Raw genomic sequence first — 23,281 nt, forward strand, 5'->3', positions numbered from 1 at the left:
GAAAACGTGGGAGAATGTTTCCTGTGTTCACTAGCCAGGGTTTCTGTTGTTTCAAAGTGACCCAGCTCTTTCCCGTGCTGCACGTTCTGACTTTCACAACCGTCTCTTCAGATGCGGGGCAAGATGGACAAGACCTGCGACCTGCGGTGCAGGACGGTGGCCAGCCCCGTGGGGCCCATCGAGGTGTCCGCGTGCACGCAGGGCCTGCACGGCATCAGGCTGCTCGGCAAGAAGACGCCCGAGGCCGGGTGAGTGGCTGTGTGACACCCCCTGACCCCAGCCCCCCCCACCCCCTGCTGTGGCCCAGAGCAGCAGGAACCCCCCGCGGGGCCACCGTGGTGTCCGCCGACCGCAGGGCCGCGTGCAGCGCGCACGGCCACAGCCGTCAGCCCCAGCGTGTGCCTTCGTTTCTGGTGCCTGTGCTCCTCGTCTGAGAACCCCCCCGCAGCTGGTTAAGCACAGGGACCCACCCTCGGTTTAGGGGTCCTCAGGTGTTTGATGAAAGCACGTCTGCAGAGCTGTTGCTTGTTGACGGCTGAACGCTGCTGCTTCGGCACACGTGGTGGCGGTTTGGTTTCTCTGGAACTTCGGTGACGCAGGTGCTGGCCTAATCCTGGCTCTCCAAACTGGGTCCCGCCCCCCCGGGCGGGGGGCCAGCGGAACGTGGCCTGCCCGCCAGGAGGGTCAGCTCGGGCGGCTGGGGGTGGGGGCGCGGGCACGCCCAGGCTGTGTGCCCCGCTGGCGGGGAGAGGGCGCGGCGTGTCCCGCAGGACACACTCCTCTCGCTTTGGCACACGCCTTCCGTTTTGTATCTCTAATTGCAAACGTAAAAATTTAAAGCGGGCCTCAATGTTTTGTTCTGAAATGTAACATTTGATTTTCTCCGTTGATTGATTGTGAGGAGCTGGGTTGAAATTGCAGTTCTCGTTATTTCTGACAGAAGGAAGACACCATCCTCTACCCAGCTCCGTGTTTGTCTTAACTGGCCGATAAACACAATGCCAGGAACATTAGATAAAGAAAATACATAAGAAACATAAAAATTGATTTCAGTGGCCCCCTCTCCGGGGCCGCCGTAATAAACGCCGGGTGCGCCTGCACTGCGGGGCTGCCCCGCCGCGCCGCACTGCGCCCCGCTCGATGGCGCCTCCCGGGCCGGCCGCGGCCTGCCAGCGATGCTGTGCTCCCCTCGGCCCCAGGGCCGGCAGTTTGCAGGGGAGGTGCCACGGCGTCTCTTCACGTGTTTGGCTACACAGTGAATCACAGGTATTGTGCCGGACTTTCTTTTCTGTTTTGGTTTAAAAACCACTCTTTAAAGTTCATTTGGGGAAGAAGAAGGAAGAGCAGCTTTATGGGACGTTGAGTGAACGCTCGTTGCGGGTCTGAGAGTTGAGTGATGAAGCCAAACCCCGAGTCTCTCCGTGCATCGTGAATCAGGTTAGGCTTGCGTTCAGCTGCGAGGCGCGGGCCCGCTAGGTGGCGGCTCAGCAGGTGCGGCGGCTCCGCGGTGCACGCGGCGCTGCTGGCCCGATGGTCGCTGGTCCGGGGCCGCCTCCCCGCTTTGCTCTCTGCAGCTCTGGGCTGCGGCCTGTGTGCTGGAGCTGCAGGCCAGCCTCCGGGGACCAGGCTGCCAGCGCACATTCCAGGCAGCAGATGGGAAGGGCGGACGCCACCTCACCCCGCAGCAGCCTCGGCTAACGTTTGCGCTCATCTCGTTGGCCAGGACCGTCGCGTGGCCACGCCTCGCTGGAAGGCGTGCTGGCCGTCACAGATTGGCTAACGTTAGGGCGACCACATGTAGGAACGAACTGGGAAAGGGATCTGGGGGACACCCAGCGGTGTGGTGTATATACACCTGCCCCCCCTGCCCCCCCCCCCGCCACCACCTCTGGTTAATTTTAGGGATGAGCATTTAACAGAAAAGCGTAAAAGTCTGTGTGGCTCCTCAGGATTAATGGTGGAAGGGGACAGGGTAAGAGTCAGATGTTGCAGTGGCACTGCCGCAGGGGCCGGGCGGCAGCCACGCACCAGGGGCGCGGGGTCCAAGCGCTGCTGGCGGGTCCGCGCTCCCTTCACTCCGCCCCCTGTGCGCCGGCGTCTGGAGCCCGATTTCTGTCTGGGGGGGGGGGGGTTAACGTGACTGGCCGTTCAGTGTCCTGGGAGTGTCGCACGGCTGATCCTCTGAGCTGGGTTCTGTTGCTCGGCCATGTTTTCGAGAGGCACCATGGTCAGTGCCTCTGAGGCGCGCACCGATTTTTACTGCTGAGTTGGTTGGCTGTGGGAAGACCCCACCGTTCGCACACCGGCTCTCCTGCGGGGGGCCGCTCGCGTTGCCCCACTTCCGGCGGCTGTGAGCGAGACCGCCGTGCGCCGCGTGCCCGCCTCTTCCCAGACCCATGTTCTCGTTTCTCTTGAGGACACCCCCGGTGCAGGATTTCTGGATTGCACGGCGGGCGTGCCTAACCCCCTGCGGGCGTGCCGAAGCGGCCCCCAAAGCCACGCCGCTCCGCGCTGCTGCCCGGAGCGCCTGCGTCTCAGCTGCTGGGCCGCAGCCCCGTGGGGGCGAGGTGCTGCCCCGTCGGGGCTGAATTCACACTTTCTCCGTGGCCTCTCTGGCCTCTTCCAAACACCTTTTTGCCTTCTCACTGCGAGGTGTGCGCGAGCCTTTTGCCCATACGTAATTGGCTTCATCTTGTTTCTTTGACCTGTTCTGGTTACAAGTTGTTTACCGGATGTGTGCGTAGTTAGTTTTCTCTCACAGTTGGATGCTTGTGTTTTTATTTCCTAGTAGTTTTTTAGTGGGTAGAAGTTTTTAATTTTGAAGAAGTCCAACTTCATTATTTTTCCTTTAACATTTTTGTTTTTAAGAAGCGTTGCCTAATTTCACAAATGGGTTTTCCTATCCTTTTAAAGCTTTATAACTTCAGCCTTTTATGTTTGAGTATGTGTTGCTGTCACGTTGAGCTACTTTGTTGCAAGGTACTCGATTCAACAACGTGTTCCACACCGTTACTTAGTTGCTTTGGCATTATATGTTGGAAACAACAACTTCCTCGTTGAATCCCCTTGGAGCGTTTGACAAAAGTCAGTCGGCCGCAGCGCGCGGGTCAGACGGCTCTGGGCGGTTTTGCTCATGCGATCTCCTCGTGCGCTCTGCGTCAGCGCCGTGCTGGCTTGACGGCGTCGCTTTGTGGAAAGACTTGAAGAAAGGTAACGTGAGTCTGCCGGTTTTGTTTAGGGAAAAAAAAGATTGTTTTGGCTTCTAGGTCTTTTAATTGTCCATGTTTCTTTTAAAATAATTTCAGCTTCTGCAAAATAAATGCCTGTTGGTTGCTTGGGAGTTCACTGACTATCAGTCGGGGGGAGGGGGGCTTACATCCGTTTAATAGTGAACTTTCCGATGCATAACTGGAGCTGGTCTCTGCGTTTATTTCCTCCTTCCTTTTTCTTGGCCGCCTTGTAGTTTGAAGCGTAGAGATCGTGTGTGTATTTTGTGTGATGTTTAAGTAATTTAAGGATATTCTCTCTCAATCCATTGAAAACTGCTTGTATGGCTGCTGGGCTGTAACAGCGAACTTTTGGACGTTGACTTTATATTCTGCCGTCTCACTAAACTCACTGATTAGCCCTGGGAACAGCTTTGCCAGGTCCCCTGCAGTTTTCTGTATAGAAGTTGTGCCATCGCGACTAAGGACAGTTTGCCTTTTATTTCCGCATTCTCGTTGCACCGGCTGGGACCTGCGGGGTGATGCTGGGTGAAGGTCGTGACGGAGGGCCCCCTGCCCCCGGCTCAGCGGCGGGGGGAGAAGCGTCCAGGACGTCACAGTAGGGCGACAGGACCTTCCTTGGTGTCACAGGTCCTTTTTCAGGGTGAGGGTGTTCCCTCAACCTGTTGAATTTTGTCAGATGGTTTTTGTACATGTGTCGGCATAATTGTAATTTTTTTGCCTTTATTCTGTGTGGTGAAGTTAGGATTTTAAACCAGTCTTGAAATTCTGGGCTATATCGCTTAATTCATGATACCTTTTTGTTTTAACATAACTGGTTTAAATTTGCTAATTTGCGGAGGGTTTGTGTGGCGCCTCGTGAGGGGTGTCCGTCTGTGACTTTGTTTACACCGTCTCTGTCAGGTTTTGGTGTTTTGGTGGTTCAGTGCATGATGTAGCTGCCTTCTCGCCTGTCTTTGGAGCGTCACGTGTGGGGTTGGTGTGACGTGTTCTTCACGGTGTGGCTCAACCCGCCTCTGGCGCCGTCTGGGCCTGACGTTCTAGGTGTGTAGGGAGGCTTCTGCTCACACTCCTTTTGCCTGACAGAGGGAGGGACCGCCCTCGCCTGCTGGGGGACCCTCCCCACCCCCAACTCGGCGCTGGGTAAGTGGAGCCCCCCGCGCCCCCAAGGCCCTGGCCCCCACCCTGCCAACGGCTGGTGGCGAGGGGACTGGGAGCTGGGCCCGCCCTCCCTGTCCCCCGCAGCCCCTGTCCCCGACGTGGGCCCCTGTCCCCCATGTGGGCCCCTTTGACTGTACAGGGCGGGCAAAGCAGGTTACGTTGACAGGACGCAACACAGAGCTTGTTCTGGTGTTACTCACTCGCTGCGTTTTCCACACAAGCGCACACCTACTTTGCCCCCTCCCCCCACCGTGGACGCAGCTTCACCAGTGGATTCTCTTCTTTTTTCTGTTGATTAAGTTACTGCCTTTCCTTCCCCAGGTGGGCGTGTTCAGTGAGGGACGTCAGTTTGGAAAGTGGCTGATGGTCTCAATCTCCTGTCTCCTGCCAACCTCAAGTTACTCTAACAGCTGTCGTGCCCGGGAGGGGCTGGCTCCTTGTGAAAACCGGGCCGGTCACTCTGCGCTCCGTGTTCACAGGGTGACACGCTTTGACCCTGTCATTGTCCCACGGAGACCAAAATCTACCGAGACGGGTTGCAGAATGTTTGTTTTCCCAGTGTCACTTGAGCCTTCAGTTTTCCGTAGTGGTGCTGAGAGCCCTCGGTCAGGCGGAGGCCACCCCGCACAGCCGGACCGTCCCGGCTGCGAGACGAGTGCAGGGCGTTTGCGTCCAGGGAGCTGGCGGGGAGGGCCCGGGCGTCCTCTGCCACGTGCCACAGACTGACCTCTGTGTTTTCCACGTCAGCCTTCTTACAAAACCACAAAAATACTGGAAAATCTTCCGTAGCGCAACCCCATGGAGCCGCTGTAAAATTTCCTGTATTTTGACAAACGTGAAATTGCAAGCAGGCCGCTTCTGCTTCCAAGGGCCGTGGCGTCCCCATGGCGCGTCCACAGCGGCAGGGACGTGCTCGCAGCGCTGGTGCTTCAGCCTCCGCCCGCCCGCCCTGGCGCTGAGCTGGGAGCACGCAGCTTAGGCCTGACCCCGCCCCCCCGGGACTCCGCTGGCTGGCGGGCTGCACGGGGCCTCTTGTCACCAGGCGTGCTGGCTTGGGACAGGGGGGGGGGGGGGGGATGTCACCGCAGGGTCTCCGAGCTGCGCCCGGGAAGGGGGCTGTCCGCCTCATCGGGCGCCCGGGCAGTGTCTGCCCTTGGGACGTTCCGAAGTGGTCGCCCTGTTGACAGGCTGAAGGGGGGCCGGTGCTTGGAGGCCTCCCTGCGGGGAGGCCGGATGCGTGAGGTGACACCAGCCTGCTGGGTTGAACAGTCAGGGACGGACCGTTCCCAGCGCAGGTGTTTCTTCCCTGCTGGCCCGTCCGTGTGCCCCGCAGGCCCCCAGGAGAGCGTGAGGGCTCCCGGGCCTGCCTGTCTCCCAGGCAGCGGGGGCTGTGGTGGCCGCCACTGTGCGGGCCGGGCGGACGCTGGCCGGTTCCAGGCAGGTCCCGAGCGTCCGCACATGACCAAAACCTTCCCTGGAAGTTCCTGTTCGTTTGTTCTTTCTGACAGAGCGGGACATTTTGATTTGGATACTTGCAGCTCTTTATTGTAACCGATCTTTCAAGGAAGAGACAAAACCACGAAGCGAAAAGCCCTGGAAGAAGCGCTGCGGTCACAGCAGCGCCCGGACCCGGGTGAGGGCTGTCGCGGCGCCTGTCAGCCGTGGCTTGAAGCAACGGTTTGCGTTGTGGGTGCTTAAAAAATGTAATTATTTTGTTTTACAGAGTGTTCCTTAAGGAGGTCTCTTGAGTCAAATACACATGTTTCTGTAGGAAAACTTGTCCAGCTCTCTGGCTTCAGAGAGAGCATCTCTCTGTTTTTTGGTTTTTTTTTAAAACGCAAGTGCCCGAGAGCCTGGGAGCCCGGACGCCTCGCCCCAGCCCGCCCCGGGCCCCGCGGCTCTGCGCCGCGGGGGCCGGCAGCGTTCCAGCCCCGCCGCAGGGCCGCAGGGCCTGGCCGCGCTAGCTTTTGTCCTGTGGACATCTTTTCCCGTTTCTCCGGGAGCGGTTTCACTGGCTCACCGTTTCCTGGGTTGGGTGGACGGTGTTCCCAGGCTGCTGTCGTCAGTATTTAAACAAACGTCACAGCAATCGAAAGTCTCGTGTTCTGGAACCACCTAAGGAAAGAGCAGCATCAGAGTCTTACTTGTCAACGCCGTTGCGGTGAGGCAGGGATCAGCAAGGGCAGGCCTGCGCGGCCGGTGTCCCTGAGCCGGGCAGCTGGCCCCCGTCGCTCCCCGGCTGTCGGAGGCAGGGAGGAGCAACTGGGTGGCAGCTACAAATACAGGGGCTCCGGCGGGAGCCAGGCTGCGGGAGGAAGGGCCTTGTTGAGTTTCCAGCGTTCGGCGGGTGAGCACCGAGGAGCGGAAGCAGTAAACTGGCTGACTTCAAGCGCATTGAGGCCTCCCAGGAATGTTAAATAAAGTCCTTAAATCCTCCTCTCTGAACCGTGGCTTCCCGTTTGGAGGCCGTGGGCACCCCCACTCCTGTCGGCTTTTGAAAGGATGGCAGCTGTCCCGGAGAAATGGGTCTCCCGTCCCCGCTCGCGACCTCCTGGGCCACGCAGCCCGGCCGCTGCAGCCCGGCCGAGAGTCAGGCGGTGTGAAGGGCAGCCCCAGGCTCGTCCCCAGGTGCCACCCGCTGAGAGCGGACCTCCCCCCCCTCACCAACACCTGTATGTATGTGTGGCTTCATACTTAGTGTCGGCACCCGCCCTGGCAGACCCCGCCCTCCCTCCCCTGTGACTCTCCTCGAGCCCCGATGGCGGACGGGAGCCCAGGAAGCAGCCCCATGTGGGGCTGGACCCCTGAGAGTCGGGGTCATGGGGGGCTGGGCCGCAAGCAGCCGCTTCCGCCCCAGCTCACGGCCACCTCGGAAACGGGGGCTCGAAACCTGCCGTCCTGGGAGGAGGAGGATGCAGCCGCCTGTCCTCAGCCCGTTTGCCGGCTGACAGGCGCATGCCCCGTAAGCTCCCGGGACATGCGCGTGCTGGCACCCCGACCCGGGCAGGCGGGGACAGTGCCACAGATCCGCGGGGGGCCGGTCTCTAACGCATCCACGTCTGTGGCCTGTGGGCCCTGCCTGGGGACACCCCTCCCCTGCCGCCACCCCCTGGGGCTGCTCATTTTGCCACTGGGTTTTGATTTCCAGAGTTTGTGTTGCTCGCAGAGCTTCAACATTTTCTGATGCTTGGACTGCCTTTGACTAGTGAATAATTTCCGCTCCTTTGTTTTCAAAATGTGGTTGCCCCTTAGCGCCTCGGTCGTCTGGAGTGAGGGCGTCTCCTCAGCTTGGACGCCCGCGGCCAGCCCGAGGGTGAGCTCACTGCCTGCCAAGGGCGTGCAGCTCCACCCAAAGCTCAAGGCGCTGGGTGGGCGCCCAGGCGGCCTCCGCGGTCCCTGAGGGCGTCCCGGCAGGCAGGTCGAGGTCACAGCGAAGGTCCCCGTTCTGGGTTAACTCTCGAACTTGGTGTTGGGCCGAGGTGGGTGGGACAGGAGGGGGAGAGCACCTTCCCCGGGACGTAGTCTACCTCGTTGGAGGGTTTACAGTTTTCTTCCGCCTGGGGATCGGCCTGCTCCCCGGCGGGGCCGCCGCCACGGTCACAGCTTTGCCTCCTCAGAGTCCAGAGTCTCGGTTTCGCCGCTTCTGTGTCCATCTGCCCTGGGGCTTTTCACCCGCTCTCTGCCGGCTTCCCTCGTGTTTCTCCGAGAACCTGTCTGTCTGTCTGTCTGCATTTGCGCGGCGGTCCACTCCCCCTCCCCCTCCCTCCCTGAGATCCGACCTGCACGCGCTGAGCGGAAGGGCCTCCGTGGACAGTCCTCCGGGACTGGCACGTCACGTTCAGCGCCCGCTGGCAGGGTGCTGCGTGTGGCGTGTGTAGGGGGGTGACAGTTTTCCCGCTGTGACTGTCCCTGGCGGAGCCCATGTCTCATCTTTAGAGCTGCTTTTCCTGGGCCGCCTTCCGGAAAGTCGGCCTTGCCGCCCTTCCTGCCGCGGTGAGGCCTGCGGGAAGGGCTGTGCTCTGCGGCCGCCTTCCCCTGCCTCCGGTGGGCCCCTCGCTTCCAGGGGAGCCGACGCGGCTCCCTGCGTGGCTGTCTTCCCGCGGAGCCCGCACGGGGCAGGCAGGGCCGGGATGGTGTTCCATAGAGCTGCTCCGGGGGCGGCTGTTGGGAGCCGTCTCTCCCACCCAGTGACAGGGCGGGTCCCCAGTGAGCACTCCTGGGAGTGGAGGCCAGAGCCGGCGCGGGTGCCCTTCCCAGGCGGGGGTGCCCGGGGGTCTCTGTGCGCCGTCCGTTCGCGCTTTCCGAGTGTGTCCGGGGGTCTGTTCTGCAGTCCCCTTCACACACTGCAGTGAAAATGCGCACTTCTAAAGCTCGGGGGAAAGAAGCTGTTTATTCTTTTTCTGAATTACTACCAATACTTTAAAAGTAGCCTTCCCAAAATAGTGGTTTTTCTTTTCTAAAGATCATCTGGAAAAACACCCAGCTTTGTGATCGTTACTTACCCAGTTCAGGGCTCTGTTAAGAAGAGTTATTGTCAAACTGAGCGCTGCTTTTATTAAAAAGAACGGGGCCACTTATTTCCTTCAAAGTTTCTGGTGTGTTTAAATCTTCTCTAGGTAAACAAAACTTTATTGAAAATAATATTTTGAGACTGACACCTTTCTCGCCGCCAGCGGTGCTGAAAGCCCTGTGTTTCTGCTGGCCCGGCTGGGGCTGGGGCTCGCGGGCACCTCCTGGCAGCTGCGGGGCCGTTGGGGAGCTGGGGGCTGGGCGGGGGCAGACGCCAGCCCCTCCCGCCCTCAGCAAACGGAGGTGTGGATGCCGGCCTCCACGGCTGGAGGGAGGGAGGGGCCGGCCCAGCTGGAGGTTAGGCCTCAGGCCTAGAGGCGGCCTGCAGGTGGCCGTCGTCCCAGTGCCCCGCTGGCCTCTGCTGTCCCCATCCTGGGCGCAGACCCTGTCCTCGTCCGCCTGGCCTGGGGCAGGCAGGGGGCGCACCTCTCGAGCTGCATGTTGGCTTCCATTGGTTCGCACGTAGCCATACACTGATTTTGAAGGAACGGAAGAAATGCTGATTTTTCCATCAGGTGGGCATTGAGACTTGCCTGCGCCAGCGGCAGGGCATCCGAGGGCTTGGTGTCCCCGTGTGACACGTGCGGCTTGCCCCGGGGGTGCCTGGATCAGAGACAGTGAGACCTTGGGGATCTTGGGCAGCGCCCAGGCCGGACTGTTACTTCCCTGGTGAGCTCACAGCCCAGGGAGCGAGCGTCGCGCCCGGGCCGCCGTGGCGTCTGGGGAGGGCCCCGTGGCTGGCGGCTTGGCGGCTGAGGCTGTTTCTTGTCCGTGTGTGTAGCAGGAACATGCTGCTGACCCCGCGGTGACAGCCCGTGTGCCTGGTGAGGCTCAGCCTGCCGCTGGGCTGTTTGGGTTTTAGGGATCTTTTAGGACCTAAGGCTCTGAGCTCCCCGTCTCTGAGGGCCAGAGTGACCAGGTGGCATCGGAAGAGGCGAGTCGGCCCAGTGGCGGCGGCCAGGAGCAGGCCCGGGACGTCCGGGGCCGGCATGGCACGTTCAGGCCACCGGTGCCGGGGAAGCTGGCGTCGTCCTGGTGCTGTTGCCTCCGGAGGGGAGACCCGGGGGCCGCCAGGGGCCGCGGCAGAGGCGGACGCCTCTCCAGGCGCCGGTGGAGCCTGCACCTGCGCGGAGACAGGCAGAGCGCGGGGCGGGGTGGAACCTCGGGCTCGGCCGCTGACCCTCCGTGCTGTTGCCCTGACACCTGGTCTCATTGATTAGGAAACTGCAGGTAGTTGCTTGTGCTGTTTTTTGTTAAAACTCGTTCACTTATTAGAAGGGCCTGTGTGTTGAAGGAAAGAGCTGAGTTGATAATTTCAGCATGTGGACATGTGAGTGTCCTGTCTCAGGACGTCAGAGCCGGGACCGGGGCCCCTCCTCCAGCCCCGCCTGCCTTCGCCTGGCCGGCGCGGACCCCGTGTGAAGGGGGTGATGAATCATGTGACAGCGGCGTGCGTTTTTGCCTCTAAGTTTCGAGAGCTCTCCAGGTTTTTATTACCCGAAGATCCATATGCCACAAACATAATGCCGTCAGCGGTGGATTGCCTTCTGGAGAAGAAATTGATAAACAGCTTCAGGGTTGCATTTTTAGCCTTAATATCTGAGGGCCAAAAGCATGCTCAGGATTTATAGAGTTCCTGAATTTAAACTATAAGCAATAAAATTTTCTTAAGGTGGGTCTCCATCTGCGTCTATTATTACAAAACCCTTAAAGTTACTTTAGCATATGACATATTAAGGTTTTGTGTGTTGGTTTTTTTTTTTACTTTCTGACAAATTGGGTCTCAGGAAATTAGTTTGCCTGCATGAAAAGTTATCTCTTGTTTGCAAACTTGAGTGGTTTTGCTGGTTAAGCAGTTGGCAGATGATGAACTCTCTTGTCGAAGTGTGACTTTGGAGTTGTGTCAGAGAGTCACGGCCGCGGTGAGAAGCCGTAGAAGAGCTGTTTCATGGGACGTCCCCTGCCCTCCCGCCGGAGGCCTCGTGGGCTTGTCTGAACTGACAGACCTAAAATATGTGTAATGTTCTTTTAAAAATCCATTTTCGGGTTAGTTGCCTGATACAGAGGTGTGGAGGTAGAAACTGGAGAGATGTTCTGGTCCTTTGTCCAGGGCGTGGTGAGCAGGGTGGGCCGTGGGCGGCCTCAGCGGGTGGCCGTCCCCCGGGGGACAGAGCAGGAGGCCGGAGGAATCGCCGTTGCGCCTGCAGCCTCGCTGCGCTTTGCCCGGACCACTCCCTTCCCTCCGTGGTAAAATATGGGTGACAACAGCTGCCGTTTTAATCGCTTTGACCGGCACAGCTTAGGGGCGTTAGGCGCATCCACGGTGTTGAACGGTCGTCCGCGCTCCTGTCGGACGCCCAGCGTGGCGGAGTGCCCGGCGCCAAGAGGGGCGCGGGGACTCCCAGGCCCCCTCACGTGTTAGCAAGGCTGTGTGGCCTGGGACGGCGGGTGGATCTCCGGGGCTGTTCGCAAGGCGGGGGCAGCGTGGACCCCGTGATTGTCCCGCCGAGGCTCGCGACGGGGCGGGGCCACGGGCAAGTGGCTTCCTGGTGGTGTCAACAAGGAGCAGCAGTGAGGGGTCCCGGGGGAGGGGGCCGGGCTTGCGCCCTTTCAAGCCTGCTGCTCCCTGCGCCTGGGCTCCCGGTACCGGGGCATCTGGGGACCCCCAGCCGGATCCCAGAGCTGCCCGTTCACGTGAGCGTGCGGCAGCCTCACCGTGCAGCGCGGGCCCCTTGGCCCGCCTGGACCTGCGGCCGGGAGGCCGCGGACGCGCCGCCTGGTCTCCGGGGGAGCGTGACCTCTGTGCGTGACGACTGCCTGCCCGGCCATCACTCCTACCACCTGGGGCCACCAGGTGCAGGGGGGCTTCCTGGGGACGCCCACAAAGGACGGCTGGGCAGGCGCCGAGTCCACGGCCCCCGGGAGCGAGCACGTGGGTCCGCCTCCCTCTCCCACCTGTGCCTTTTGGCATTTCTTCTGGGCTTTCTCAGTAACATAAAAACATTAAAGCCCTTGTATATTACATTAAAAACTATGTCAGCTGCTTGGCTTTTTTCTATTTATTAAAACTTTTCAAGCAGTAAAACCATTTTACTTGTTAATGAGGGAAAGTGGGGAAGTGAACGTCACGGAGCGGGGCCCCCGAGACGCCCCTCTGAGCCACCGCACGGCCGCCCGCTGCAGGTGGCCGGTTCCCTCGACGGGCTTCGGGGAGCGGGTGCTGGTTTAACGGTTTGCGTCAGTAGATCATGTCTCAGTTTAACGTCCTCTGGTATTTTGGGTCAAGAACGCTTTCTTTGGAAGGCTGGTATGATTCCTAGGACTAAAATTATTACTATTAGTAACACTATGTTACATTCAAGTGAATAGAGATAGATGCACCATTTTCCCCAAGTCAGGTTCCCGCGTTCCGTCTGTTCTCGGCGGCGATGGGCGTGCTCTCTGATGCAGCGGGCGGCAGGCCGGGCGGTCCCCCTGGCCGGGCGGGGCCTGCGAGCTGGGCGGCGTGGCCCTGGCCGGTGCTCGGGACCCGGCCCTGGAGGGCCGCACTGTCTCGGCCACCCGGTGAGCGGAGCCTGTGGGCCCCAGCCCGCGCCAGCCCGCCCGCACCTGGGTCTCGGGGGTGGGCCCAGAACCGGGGCGGCTTCAGTGAGCGGCCGCGGTGCTCGTCACTGAGCCTCGTGTGATTGCACGGTCGGCGCCACTTCTTGCTGTGGAAGACGAGCGGTCACCCTGGATGGCCATGGTCCCGACACCGTCCCTGTCGGCAGAGTCGGGGCGTGGGGGGACGGGCCGCGGAATGAGCAGCCACGGCACCGCGCTTAACACAGCGCTGTGTGCGGTGGGGAAGCAAAGCTGGCGGGGACCTCCGTTCTTAACAAGTGAGGACTTTTTTAGGGCAGCACCATGGAGTGGGGGGAGGTGCAGCCCCGCCCCCCCCCCCCAGCCCAGATGCTGTGTTGTTACCATCGGGGACGTGCCTGGTCGCCGCAGCCTGAAGTTTCCATCACGGTTCTCCCTTGGCAAAGGCGTCCACTCTTTAGCAGATGACACTCAGCGGCGATGAAAAGCTGGCTTTGCTGAGTCATGCTCCCTCTCCCACAGAGAGCCTCTGTGTCCCTGTAGGCCATCAAGGCCGTTGTCCCTCAGGCCCTCGGTGCAGGAGGAGACTCTGCGACCTGGCCTTTCCTCAGTGGGCTCCCAGCTTCTGCAGAGCACGTGGAGGATGACATGTCCTCTCTGGATATGGCTTTTCCTGGGCGTGGCGTCTTACTGGCCGTGTGCTTCTGTGCCTCCCCCATCCCCGTTAACCCGCGGCCCCGAGGGGAGGGGACGCGCTCCTCAGCTCGCCACCTTCCCGGGGTGGGAGCGCCCCGCCCTGCCTCCTGCAGTCCCCGCAGGCCCGGGGGCCCTTCCGCTGCACCGGGTGTGCCTGCGGGTACGGGGCGCGCGGCCCGTGCCATCACGCCCTCTTGGACTCCCCGGCCCCCAGTCTCCTTGTTGACACGCCTGGGCTCGTTCCTGGACCCCTTTCCCCTTCCCCGGGGGTGCGGCCTTTCTGGGGTCTCTGGGGGTCATTATCCTCTCAGGTCGGGTTTTGTTGGTATCTTTAGGATCCTGACACAGTGTTTCAGTGCTTGTTTATGTTGCTGCTGGTGTTTCTTCCCTGGTAGAAATAAATCGTAATTTGCTTCTGATACAGCCTTTTATATATCCTTGAGAACTGCGCACACATGAACTCGCTAATGACTTTAGTAAATGTTAAATAATTAGGTAATTGGTGTTCTAAATGATGTAGATTATGCAGAGGTCTTTGAATTTTACGTAGGTATTTACAAAGTGTTTCTGTGATAATCGGGGGAGTCGGTTGCGGTTTTTTGATAGAATCGGGACTCATTATTTTCCCCAATTACAATAACGAGGTACAGGCCTGTGCGACCTGAACACTCCCTCTACAGCACGTTTCAGGAGCGAATTACGAGACGGGGAGAGGGTGGGGTGCCTGGGTTGGTTGGTTTTCAACTTCTTTCGTGACTTGGATTCAACGACACATATTCAAAGAGCTCCTGTTTTCAGATCCTCGGCAACAAGCATAAAATTGCGTTTGGCGGTGGGGCGGGGTCACAGGGGCGGTGCCCCCACTCCATGAGGTGTTCTCAGCATTCCCTTCGCCCGCGCGTGCTCTGGGGAGAGCTGTCCCGACCCCCGGCGGCCGCTGAGACACCTCGCCTATCTTTTCTCTGCGCCTGTGCCCGGGAGCAGGCCGGGGCCCCAGTGTGTCTTCAGGACTGGGGTCTAGAAGACCCGAGAAATCGAGAAATCGAGAGCTGCTTGTGTGGTAAGCGGCCAGACAGGAAGGTGGAACGCCTTGGCCGGCCGGCTGCCGCAGAGCCGGCCGTGGTGATGGCTGGGACATCTGTGTGGAATACGGCCCGGTGCGGGGAAGGGAGTAGTACAACGAGCCCCAGGCGCAGTGGGAACAGTGTCGGATGCAGAAGGGAAGACAGGCGTGTGGGTGTTTTTCCTTCGGAGCTTGTCATCTTTGAGGCAGTGAAGAGCATCAGAACTTTACAGCCTGTCCCCAGAAGTGGTGTGTCTGAGTCTTAGGACAGGCCCTGGTCCGCCCTTGGCTTTCCGCCTGCTTTCCTCGGCCTCGCTGCCCGGTCGGGGAAGCGCCGTCTTCGCCTGAGTGAGCTGGTTTCCCATTTCCCCCTTTTGGTGGCGGTCCCTCTCCTCGACTCTGCCCTCCATGGCTGCAGGTCGAGTTCAGCTGCGTGACGGGCAGAGCCGCTGTGGAAATCGCCCGTGTCTTTTCTGTGACTGTTGCCTGGCCCGAGGAGAGGTGTCTGGCTCCGTGGGCTCCGTGGGCACGCTCCCCGGTGGAAGCAGCCGACGTAGCGCCCCCTGCAGTGGTCAGGGGGCTCTGCCCTCGTCCCCTGTCCCTGCCCTCCTCTCCCTGTCCGTCTCCATCTCCGACACCCTTCTCAGGAGCTCTCCCACCTGGCGCCGCCTCGTCTGTTCTCTCCAGGGTGCACTCACCCCGCGGCTGCGACGGGGGGTTAGCAGCCAGCGCAGCGGTGCTGGGGCTGCCGTTGGCCACGTCGGGCCTCCCGGGCGCCCCGGTGGGCACGGGGCTGTCCGTGTGCTCATCCCAGGCGCGGCCACAGGGGAAGGAGGCCCTGGCCCTCGCTGGCTGGCTCTTGGTTTACCCTTCGCAATTAGCTTGTTTACCTAAATCTTTAACCCTCCAGGGCAGCGACCGCGTATCGGGGGCGACGCAAGGCCTACACCACACTGAGTCGACTGAGGCCGCACGTTTACCTGTGTACTGCTGCTCCGGCGTGTACTCAGACGGCTGTTCTCAAATATTTAATAAGAATTAATAATTGAATGTACTCGCTCCTTTTTCCTCTGCCCCGGGGTCCCCTTAGCTCTTTGAAGCGAACGCTGGTTTGGGCCCTTAAGGGATTTGTAGAAATTAGGTATGTCTGCGCGTGGAAATGGCTGGTGCGGTGAAAAAATTGAGTCCTTAAGTAATTTGCTATTCCCAGTGATAATTAGGAGAAGCCCCTGTTCTAGCTCCACTTCCCAGTATTTTTTACTTTGTTTTTTTTACTGTTTTAGGGGTGAGCTCTTGAGGTATCAGCAGCTAGTTTTTTGTCCCGTGCGATCCCGCTGGAAAGTACGTGGCTGTGGCGCGTGGCGTTGCTTTGATGGGTTAGGACATGGCCCCTTCTGAGAGAGACACGTGGGCGGCAGAGCACGTTGTGACAGGGATCACTGTCGTCCTCAGGAATGTTTAACAAAACTGAAAAAGAGTAAGTTCTTTTAAATTTATGATTGAAATGAGCAATTCGGTGAGGTCCTTTAAAAAAAAAAATCCCTGCGAACTTTTAAAGTCTTTCTCAAAATACATATTTTAGTTCTCAGAGGAGGCCTGAAGACCTCGCTTAATTTGCCCTTTGAGAGCAGCGGGTTTGCGGGGATGCGGAGGCCGCGGGAGCGGAGGGACGCGGCCGCCCCCGACGGTCGGCGCGGCGGCTGATGTGCGGGGAGATTTACTGCGCGCCTCCTTCGCCATCATTCCCCTAAGTATTAATTTTAACTCCACTAATAAGAAACTGAACAAAAGTGGAATTATGAGTTCAGTAGTGTTCTATGAAAGGTCAGTTGTTAAAAAGGCAGAGTCTGACATTCTGGGAGAAAGGTGCCTTCATTAATCATTCTGATGGGCGCGCGCGGGCCATGCCTGACCAGCGCCGCTGAACCTTGCGACAGCGGTCTCGGCCCCGTGTGCGCGTCTCTCAGAAAAACACGGGTTCCGTTGGTCTTGAGGTAATTTAGAGAATTTATCTTTGCAGTTGGAAGATGTGTGTATCATATAAGGAATCTGGTGAACCACGCTTTACCATTTTGAAAAAGGGAAGACACCTGTTAGTTTCATAGGCACGTTGCTCGGGAAACGCACGAGAGGCCCAGAAGCTCCGTCAGGGTGCTGGCCGGCAGCAGGGCCCTGCAGGGCGGTGAGTGGCAGGGCCGCCGCCGGGGTTGTCCAGGAGTGCGGGCCCTCCTTGTCTCTCCCGTCCGCTGTGAACGGCCCGGCGTGCCGGACCCATCGCTCCTGTCCACAGAAGCGATCAGAGGCCCCTTCCTGACTCTGCCGCTCTTCCCCGTGCGAGCAGCTGAGCACCTACTGTGCGCACAGAACTTAGACTCATTGCATCTAATTACCTGAGCGCGTTCTGTCCTGCTGATTTGGCGTTAAAATTCTGTACCGACGTGTAAATTATCAGGGAGCTAACTGGTGGCCCCTTGTCAGCCGAACCTGTTTCATCGCGGCCTGTTGACAGACTGCATTCCTTCTGCCACTAAAGCACAGCACTGGCGGAGCTCTGCCGCCATCGGCAGCGTCCCTGTGCGGCTGCTCCTGAACGTCGCTGGCAGCGTCTGAGTGTGGGGCTCACCAGACACTCGGCTCCTCTCCTCAGAGACGGGTGTTTGAAGGCGTTTTTCTAAAACTGATTTCTGGAGATGGAGTGTTGCTTCCCTGCCTCTCTGCCACGTGAAGTGGCAGGAACCAGCAGTGGCGGCCGCCTCGGCCCAGGAGGTGCTTTCTGTGGGGGCCGGGGGAGCAGGAAGGTGTCCCGGACATCTGTGTCCAAGCGGTGCCTTCTTGTTTAGAGGGACTCAGGAGTGCGTGTCTGCGGTCTTCAGACTGGGGTCCTCCCCCGTCGCTGCATCTCAGTTCCCGTCCTCTGTTGTCAGTCCCCCCCCCACCCCGTGCGCTGTGGACAAGACGGGGAACCGGCTGTGACAGGAAGGGGAGAGTCTGCCCGGGCATCCCCTCCGTGGGCAGCGGTGGCGGCGCCAGGGGCGGGAGCTCCATGGCCGTCAGCTGTGCTGCGCTCGCCCCGGGGGTGGTCAGGCTTGCTCCTGCGGGCGCAGAAGCTCACAACGCCAGCCTTTGCCACGGTCATGCCTGGCCAGACTAAAGGTTCTGGCGGCGCGGCTGTGGCGGGGTGTCCTGTCGGCCGCCCGGGAGGATGCGGGGTCCGCTGCGAGCCAGAGAAGGATGCGCGTGGAGAGTTTGGGTCACTCTCACCGAGACGGAGTTCAGGAGCTTCTACAAACAGCATAAACTGCTACGTCTGCAATGTTACAATTGTTTCCTGATTGTCATAATTTTTGCTTAATGGCTGTTTGTGCTACATTGACCAGGTCCATGGGTTGCTTAACATAAATGATTACATTTGCTTATGATTAAAAACTTCCTCCATTAGAAATGCAGCACCCCAGACTTGTAAATGACTTGTTGTTGAAGCTTTATACTTCATTAGCCACATCGGCAGCCCCACGTCGGCAGCTGAGAGTTGTCTAAGAGTTAGGGACACTTGCAATGAGCTGTGTAATAGGGACCCTCCGACAAAACCGAGAGCGCCCGTGCCGCCTCGCAGCGGCTTAGCATGCAGGGGCGAGGCCCGCCGACACATGGGGCCGCCCGGGGCTCCCCCGGACATGGCGTGGTGGGTGCATAAAGCGTTTTATTACTGGAGGAAGACTTGTTGTAAAAGGTTATATACCGTTCATGACCAAAATCCTTCAAGCACTCTGTCGCCGGTCCCCCCGGACTTTATAGCTGACGTCTGAAGCATCGCCCGACAGTCTCGATGCAGCGTTTTTTAAAAATTCCACGTGGCGACGCGCGGCAAGGCCCCCGCAGCCCTCGTTGACCTCCCCGCCCCGTGCTCCTTTCTGGCTTTTCCCGGCATCAGCAAGGGGACCGCGCGGCCCTGATGCTCCGTGTGCTGCGACGTGGGGTCGTTATCAGAGGGCACTGAGCAAAGAGACAGAACTTCCTGGAATAACTGCATTAAATGTGATGGGCATTTTTGTGACAGACGTAAAATCCTTAACCTTGAAAGCAGTTCTCCCCGGGCCCGGAAGCCGGCGTCCGCCCTCCCCCTGTGACGGCGGAGCACCGCGCGGCTTCCTTGTTACAGGGGCCTCCGCCCGTGGCTTCGCTCTCCAGTCTCAGGCACCCGTGGCAGCCGCCGCCCACAACCCCGCCGTCCATTTGCCCCCTTCCTCGCACCCCCCGCCCCCTTCGCCGCAAGCCGGGCGCGTGCGGGGCAGCCCAGCATTTTGAGAGAGAGGAGGCCACCACATTCACGTACCTTCTATTACAGCGTGTTGTTCCAGTTGTCCTATTCTATAGTGACTCTAACGTGTTCCTGAGCCTAGTCCATAGGTTAAACTTCCTGTTTATGTGGGTATAAGGAAAAGGTGTTTGTAGGGTCTGGTATTACCTGCTCATGGTTTCAGGCACCCACTGGGGGCTCCCCCGGGGGTCGGGGCGCGGTGCTGACGGGGTCAGGTTTGCCCTGTGACCCTCGCCCAGCGGCGGCGGCTCTGGCTGGGCTTGGGGTCACCCCGGGCGGGAGGCTGGGGCAGCCCTGACCCTGCCACTGACCAGCCTGCGGCCTCCCAGCGGGTGCGCAGCCCCTTCCGGGCCGTTGCGCTGCAACAACGCTGATACCGGAGTGCACGGCGTTGGCAGGAACACGCAGGGACCCACCTGCGCCCGTCGGAGCTGCGGGCCTGTCAGGTCCTCCGCCGACCCCCGCGCGTGTCTGAGCGCCCGCCGCGCCGTGCGGGGTCCGCGTGCCGGACGTGGAGGTGGCGTGCGGGCTGCGGGGCCGGCACGCCCCGGGCTGCACGGGAGCCCGTGGGAGCTGCGGTGGTGTCTCTGGCTCCCTGGGTGGCGCGGCCCCCGCACCCACGTCCTCTGTCAGCGCCCCTCCCATGTCGTTGAAACATTCTTTACTGTTGCAGGAGGCCCGTTTTACCGCAGAAACTTTGTGACAGTGACTTGTTCTGTAATGAGAAGAATCGGACAGTCTGGTGAAGCCCTCCCGGCCCAGCTCGAGGGCAAGGTCAGAGCAGGGGCCGCACTGCCTGGCGGAGAGTCCCTCCCGTCCTCCGCCGGTTGCTAATTTTTGGAGCACTGCAATACAGTTAAATATACTTAACCTTAAAATTACCCTGAACGAGACTGAATCTTTGATTCACAAGCCCCTTCAGGTGCTGTGGGCCGCGGCTTGGTCGTTAGGAGGATGGATCGTCCTTGCGCTGTCGAGGACGGACGGTCTCAGCGGTTCAAACGCCCCATAATTGAGGACTTCCCCCCCCGCTGCTGTGTGTGGTGTGACCCTCGGAAGCTGAAACTGTGATGACCCTTTGTCCGTCTTGGCTGTGCCGGTCGCCTTCTGTGCCCAGAAAAGGCCGGAAGCAGTGACCCGGAGGGCTGGGCGGGTTTGGGCCAATTACGGGGCTGGCGTACGGGACGCCCAGGGTCCCAGGAAGCCCTCGCAGCAACGGGGTTGGGTGGGGAGCTGGTTCCGCCCCTCCTCCCCCATTGCCCCTACAGCATCTCCTCCACCTTCTTCCCCCATCGCCTCTCCGATTGCTCGTGTTGCGCCCAGCCTGCCCTGCACGTGCCCCGCGCCCGCCCCGCGCCCGCCCCTTGGGTCTCACCCTCCAGCTCGGTGCTGCTGGAGGGCTGCCCCACGCTCTCCAGCAGGCGAGAGCATCCATGAGTGGAGGCAGGGCTGGACAACCGGACAGGTCACATCCCACCACCTGCCCGAGGTGAAGGCAGCCCCTGGAAGGGCAGGTGTCTGTTAAAAATGCTGGGTGGGGCTGGGCAGGCGGCCAGAAGCCTGGCTCGGGCGTGTGAGGTTCTGTGGGGCCCTGCGTGGAGATGGGGCCGCGCCATTGCCAGTACGTGGGGGAAGTTGGAGCGGCCTGACCCCCTCCCTCTCCCCCTTCCCCCCTCCCGAGGGGCGAGCCCACTCAGAGCTGCGTCTCCGCTTCCTGCGCCGTCTGCACTGACGGCCCCCCATGGGTCTTTGGCGGGAGAGGGTGTCTGACCCGCTGGGCCCCTCCGGGGGAGTGGCTGCTGCGCTGCGGTGGTCCTGCCGCTCCGTCCGTCCCCCTTCTCTGTCTCTCCAGATGGCCACACGGATGGCCGCGGTCACGCCGCCTTTTCACGCAGCTTCTGCAGGGGGTCTGCACCCCCCTGGGCTGGGGTCCCCCCACCCAGGACTTGGCGTAGGGTCGTGCCCACACCTGCGACCGCCCCAGGGAGAGACCCAGAGCTGGGAAGGGAAGAGGTGCTCGGGCTGAGTCTGGAGGAAGCAGGCGCAGCGTTCGGGGGCCCGTCCGGCGCGGTCACCCGGGGCGCGGCAGTAGATTGTGGCGGCAGGCGCACGTGCTGGCTGCCAGGGAAGCCCGTTCAGGACTCAGCGCCCGGGTGCTGCACGGGGGGCCGGCCGTGCGGCGCCCTCCCCACAGCGCAAACCAGCATCCCAGGCTGCCGGGGGGGGCGCACTCGTGTGACATGCGAACGCGTGTGGAAACCCACGTGGGCCATACAGTGCGGGCGGGCGGGGGGTCTCCCAAAAGTCAGGGCCCAGGTGCAGCCGAGGCTGATGGAGCAGATGGTCAGACGGGGCCGGGGGGGGGGGCGGGGCGGCTCCTGTGTTCTCTGTGCCCGGCCCCCAGGACTACAGGGCCTGTCCCCCGTGAGCCTGGGCGGGCGGGGGCTTGGCCGTTGCGGTGTCGGGGAGGGTGGCCTGGGGGGTGGAGCCTCAGCGGCAAGGCGCTTGGCAGCTTGTGCTTGGACCTTCTTGGGATCCAAGGCTGTCGTGACGAAGCCGAGCCAGCCTGCCGGGGACAAGAGGCTGTGGGGCCAGGCTCGCCAGCCCTGGCTGCTGGACACGCAGGCAGGTCCTCGTGGGCTGTCGCCTCGGCGGGTTTGATTTGCTGGCTTCCTGCCACCAGGCCAGAGGCCCCAGCAAGGGCGTCGGAACTGCCTGGCTCAGGCTCCCACGCGCCCGAAAGGGAGTAATACACAGTCGTGGTTCTAAGTCCCTCCGTGGCGGGGTGGGGGGCAGTTACACAGCAGCTGCTCACCCGTGTGGGGTGCCCCGCGCCTGCGGGTCCTGCCCCGCATTCTTGTCTCTCTCTCTCTCTCTCTCTCTCCCCCTCACCCCTTCACTCCTTCACTGCAAATGCTCTTCCCCCAGCCCCCTCCGTCCGGCGGCCCCCGTCCTGGCAGAGCACAGGACCCACTCACGCCTGCCGTCTTGCCTTGCTCGCACTTCCTGTCACGACCGCACTGTCACCTCCGCCTGCCCGGTGCTGCCCCCCCCGCCCCCCGTTCACCCACCGTGTCCCCCTCCTCGCTGTGGCTCACCCAGGCCCTTCGGAAACACTGTCCTCACTGCCTCTCAGAGAGCCTGGTGCCCCTCCCACTGGGACCTCCGAGAAGCCCGGGGCCTCTGCTCGCACCTGTGGCCGGGCAGCTGTGGGTCAGCCGGGCAGAGGCCCGCCCTGCTCCCCCCTGCAGCCCCGCTCCCTGCGGCTGAGGTGCGTGCAGGCGGCGCTGCGCACCTGCGCCTAATGTGAGGTCTGGTCGCCTGGCCTCGGTATGTGGCGGCGTGAGAGCCGGACAGCGAGGAGCCCCCGGTGTGTCCACACGCGCGTCCAGTGGGCATATTCAAGGCGATCGGAGGACTGAGGACAGAAGGCACGGAAACCCCCCGACTCCCTGTGTCCTTCCGCTCCTGCCGGTCCAGGGTGGTGTGGGCTGCTCTGCGCTCCCTGCTTGGTGGGCGGCCGGGGGTGCCGCCCAGGGTCTGGGGGCCGGCACGGACGTCCGGCAGGGGCAGTGGCAGGGTCCCGAGTCCTGGGGCGGCCGCTCGGCAGTCCGTCGCTGTCGGTGGTCAGTACCAGGGCAGCGCCGCCTGGCTGCTTGCCTGCCTGCCTGCCTGCCTGCCTGGCTGGCGGGCAGCAGGGACCTGTCAGAACACTGCAGCCACGTGTGCTGGGCCCACATCCGCGTCGGGAGCCCTCGGCTCCAGGTGGGGCTGTCCACGCTGTGGGGCGCTCCTGGGTGAGAACCCTGGGGAAGCGGTAAGCGGGGCTCTTCGTTCTCCTGTACCCCGAACCAGACGCCTTCCGGTGAGTGTCCGCCGCCGCCGCCGCCCCGGACCACCCCCCGTCTCCCGCCCCTCATCCAGCCTGCGCCTGGTGTGCAGACCTCTCACCTCTGCCTCTCCTGGCCACCTTGGGGCACATCGTCTGCTACTCCCAGAAGAGCGACCGCTCCCAGCCGTCTCCCTGCCCGCAGCCCCTGTCCCCACCGGGCGTCTGGGCGGACAGGATCGCTGGGTGGCGCGTGGCTTTGTTCAGCCCAGTGCGTGCCCGCCAGCAAGCCATGGGGAGCTCAGCAAGAGCCACCGAGTGCCCTTGCCGTCTGCCCTCCGGAGAGCGCCATGTCCCCGAGGAGGTCCCGAACCCCGGGAGGAGGGTGGGTGTAGGACACCCACACACGGGCTGGAGACCCCGTCCCCGGCCGGAGGCAAGCGAGCAGCAGCGCGTTCCAGGGAAGGCCCGCCGGAGCGGGGCCCGGCCTCCCCGCAGTAATAAAAGCACTCGCGCAGATTTACTGGCACAGGAGTTTGAACGGTAATACTGTGGAATGTGGGTTATTTTGTGTTCAAGAGCTACATTTATCACAAAAATGATGATATACAAATCACTTCCATATCACAAAATGTTCTTGGTCAAAATTGGCTTGAGGCAAGTGATATCTTCGAGTAAACAGTATATGAAGACCATATCTTAAAATGATAGATCACCTAATTTTGTTCTGACAGAGGTTTTTGCCGCAACAAACATCTGTCATTGAAATACCAATTCAGAGATATGGAAGCCCAATTGTAGAGGTTTTCTCGGATTTGTCCCTCCTAACTTAAGAA

General features: G+C 60.9%; 1 protein-coding gene across 1 annotated transcript in view; it reads left to right on the plus strand.

Moving 5' to 3' along the window:
- Positions 1-123: 123 nt before the first annotated feature.
- MGMT (O-6-methylguanine-DNA methyltransferase) overlaps positions 124-23,281 on the plus strand; it is a 137,923-nt gene continuing 114,765 nt past the window's right edge. Inside the window, exon 1 of the mRNA XM_054581700.1 lies at positions 124-248. Coding sequence (XP_054437675.1) covers positions 124-248 — 125 coding nt within the window. The remainder of the gene's footprint in view (positions 249-23,281) is intronic.

This window comes from Pteronotus mesoamericanus, unplaced genomic scaffold (genome assembly GCF_021234165.1).
Source record: "Pteronotus mesoamericanus isolate MK-2021 breed Mesoamerican mustached bat unplaced genomic scaffold, CSHL_Meso_final contig_657, whole genome shotgun sequence".
NCBI lineage: Eukaryota > Metazoa > Chordata > Mammalia > Chiroptera > Mormoopidae > Pteronotus > Pteronotus mesoamericanus.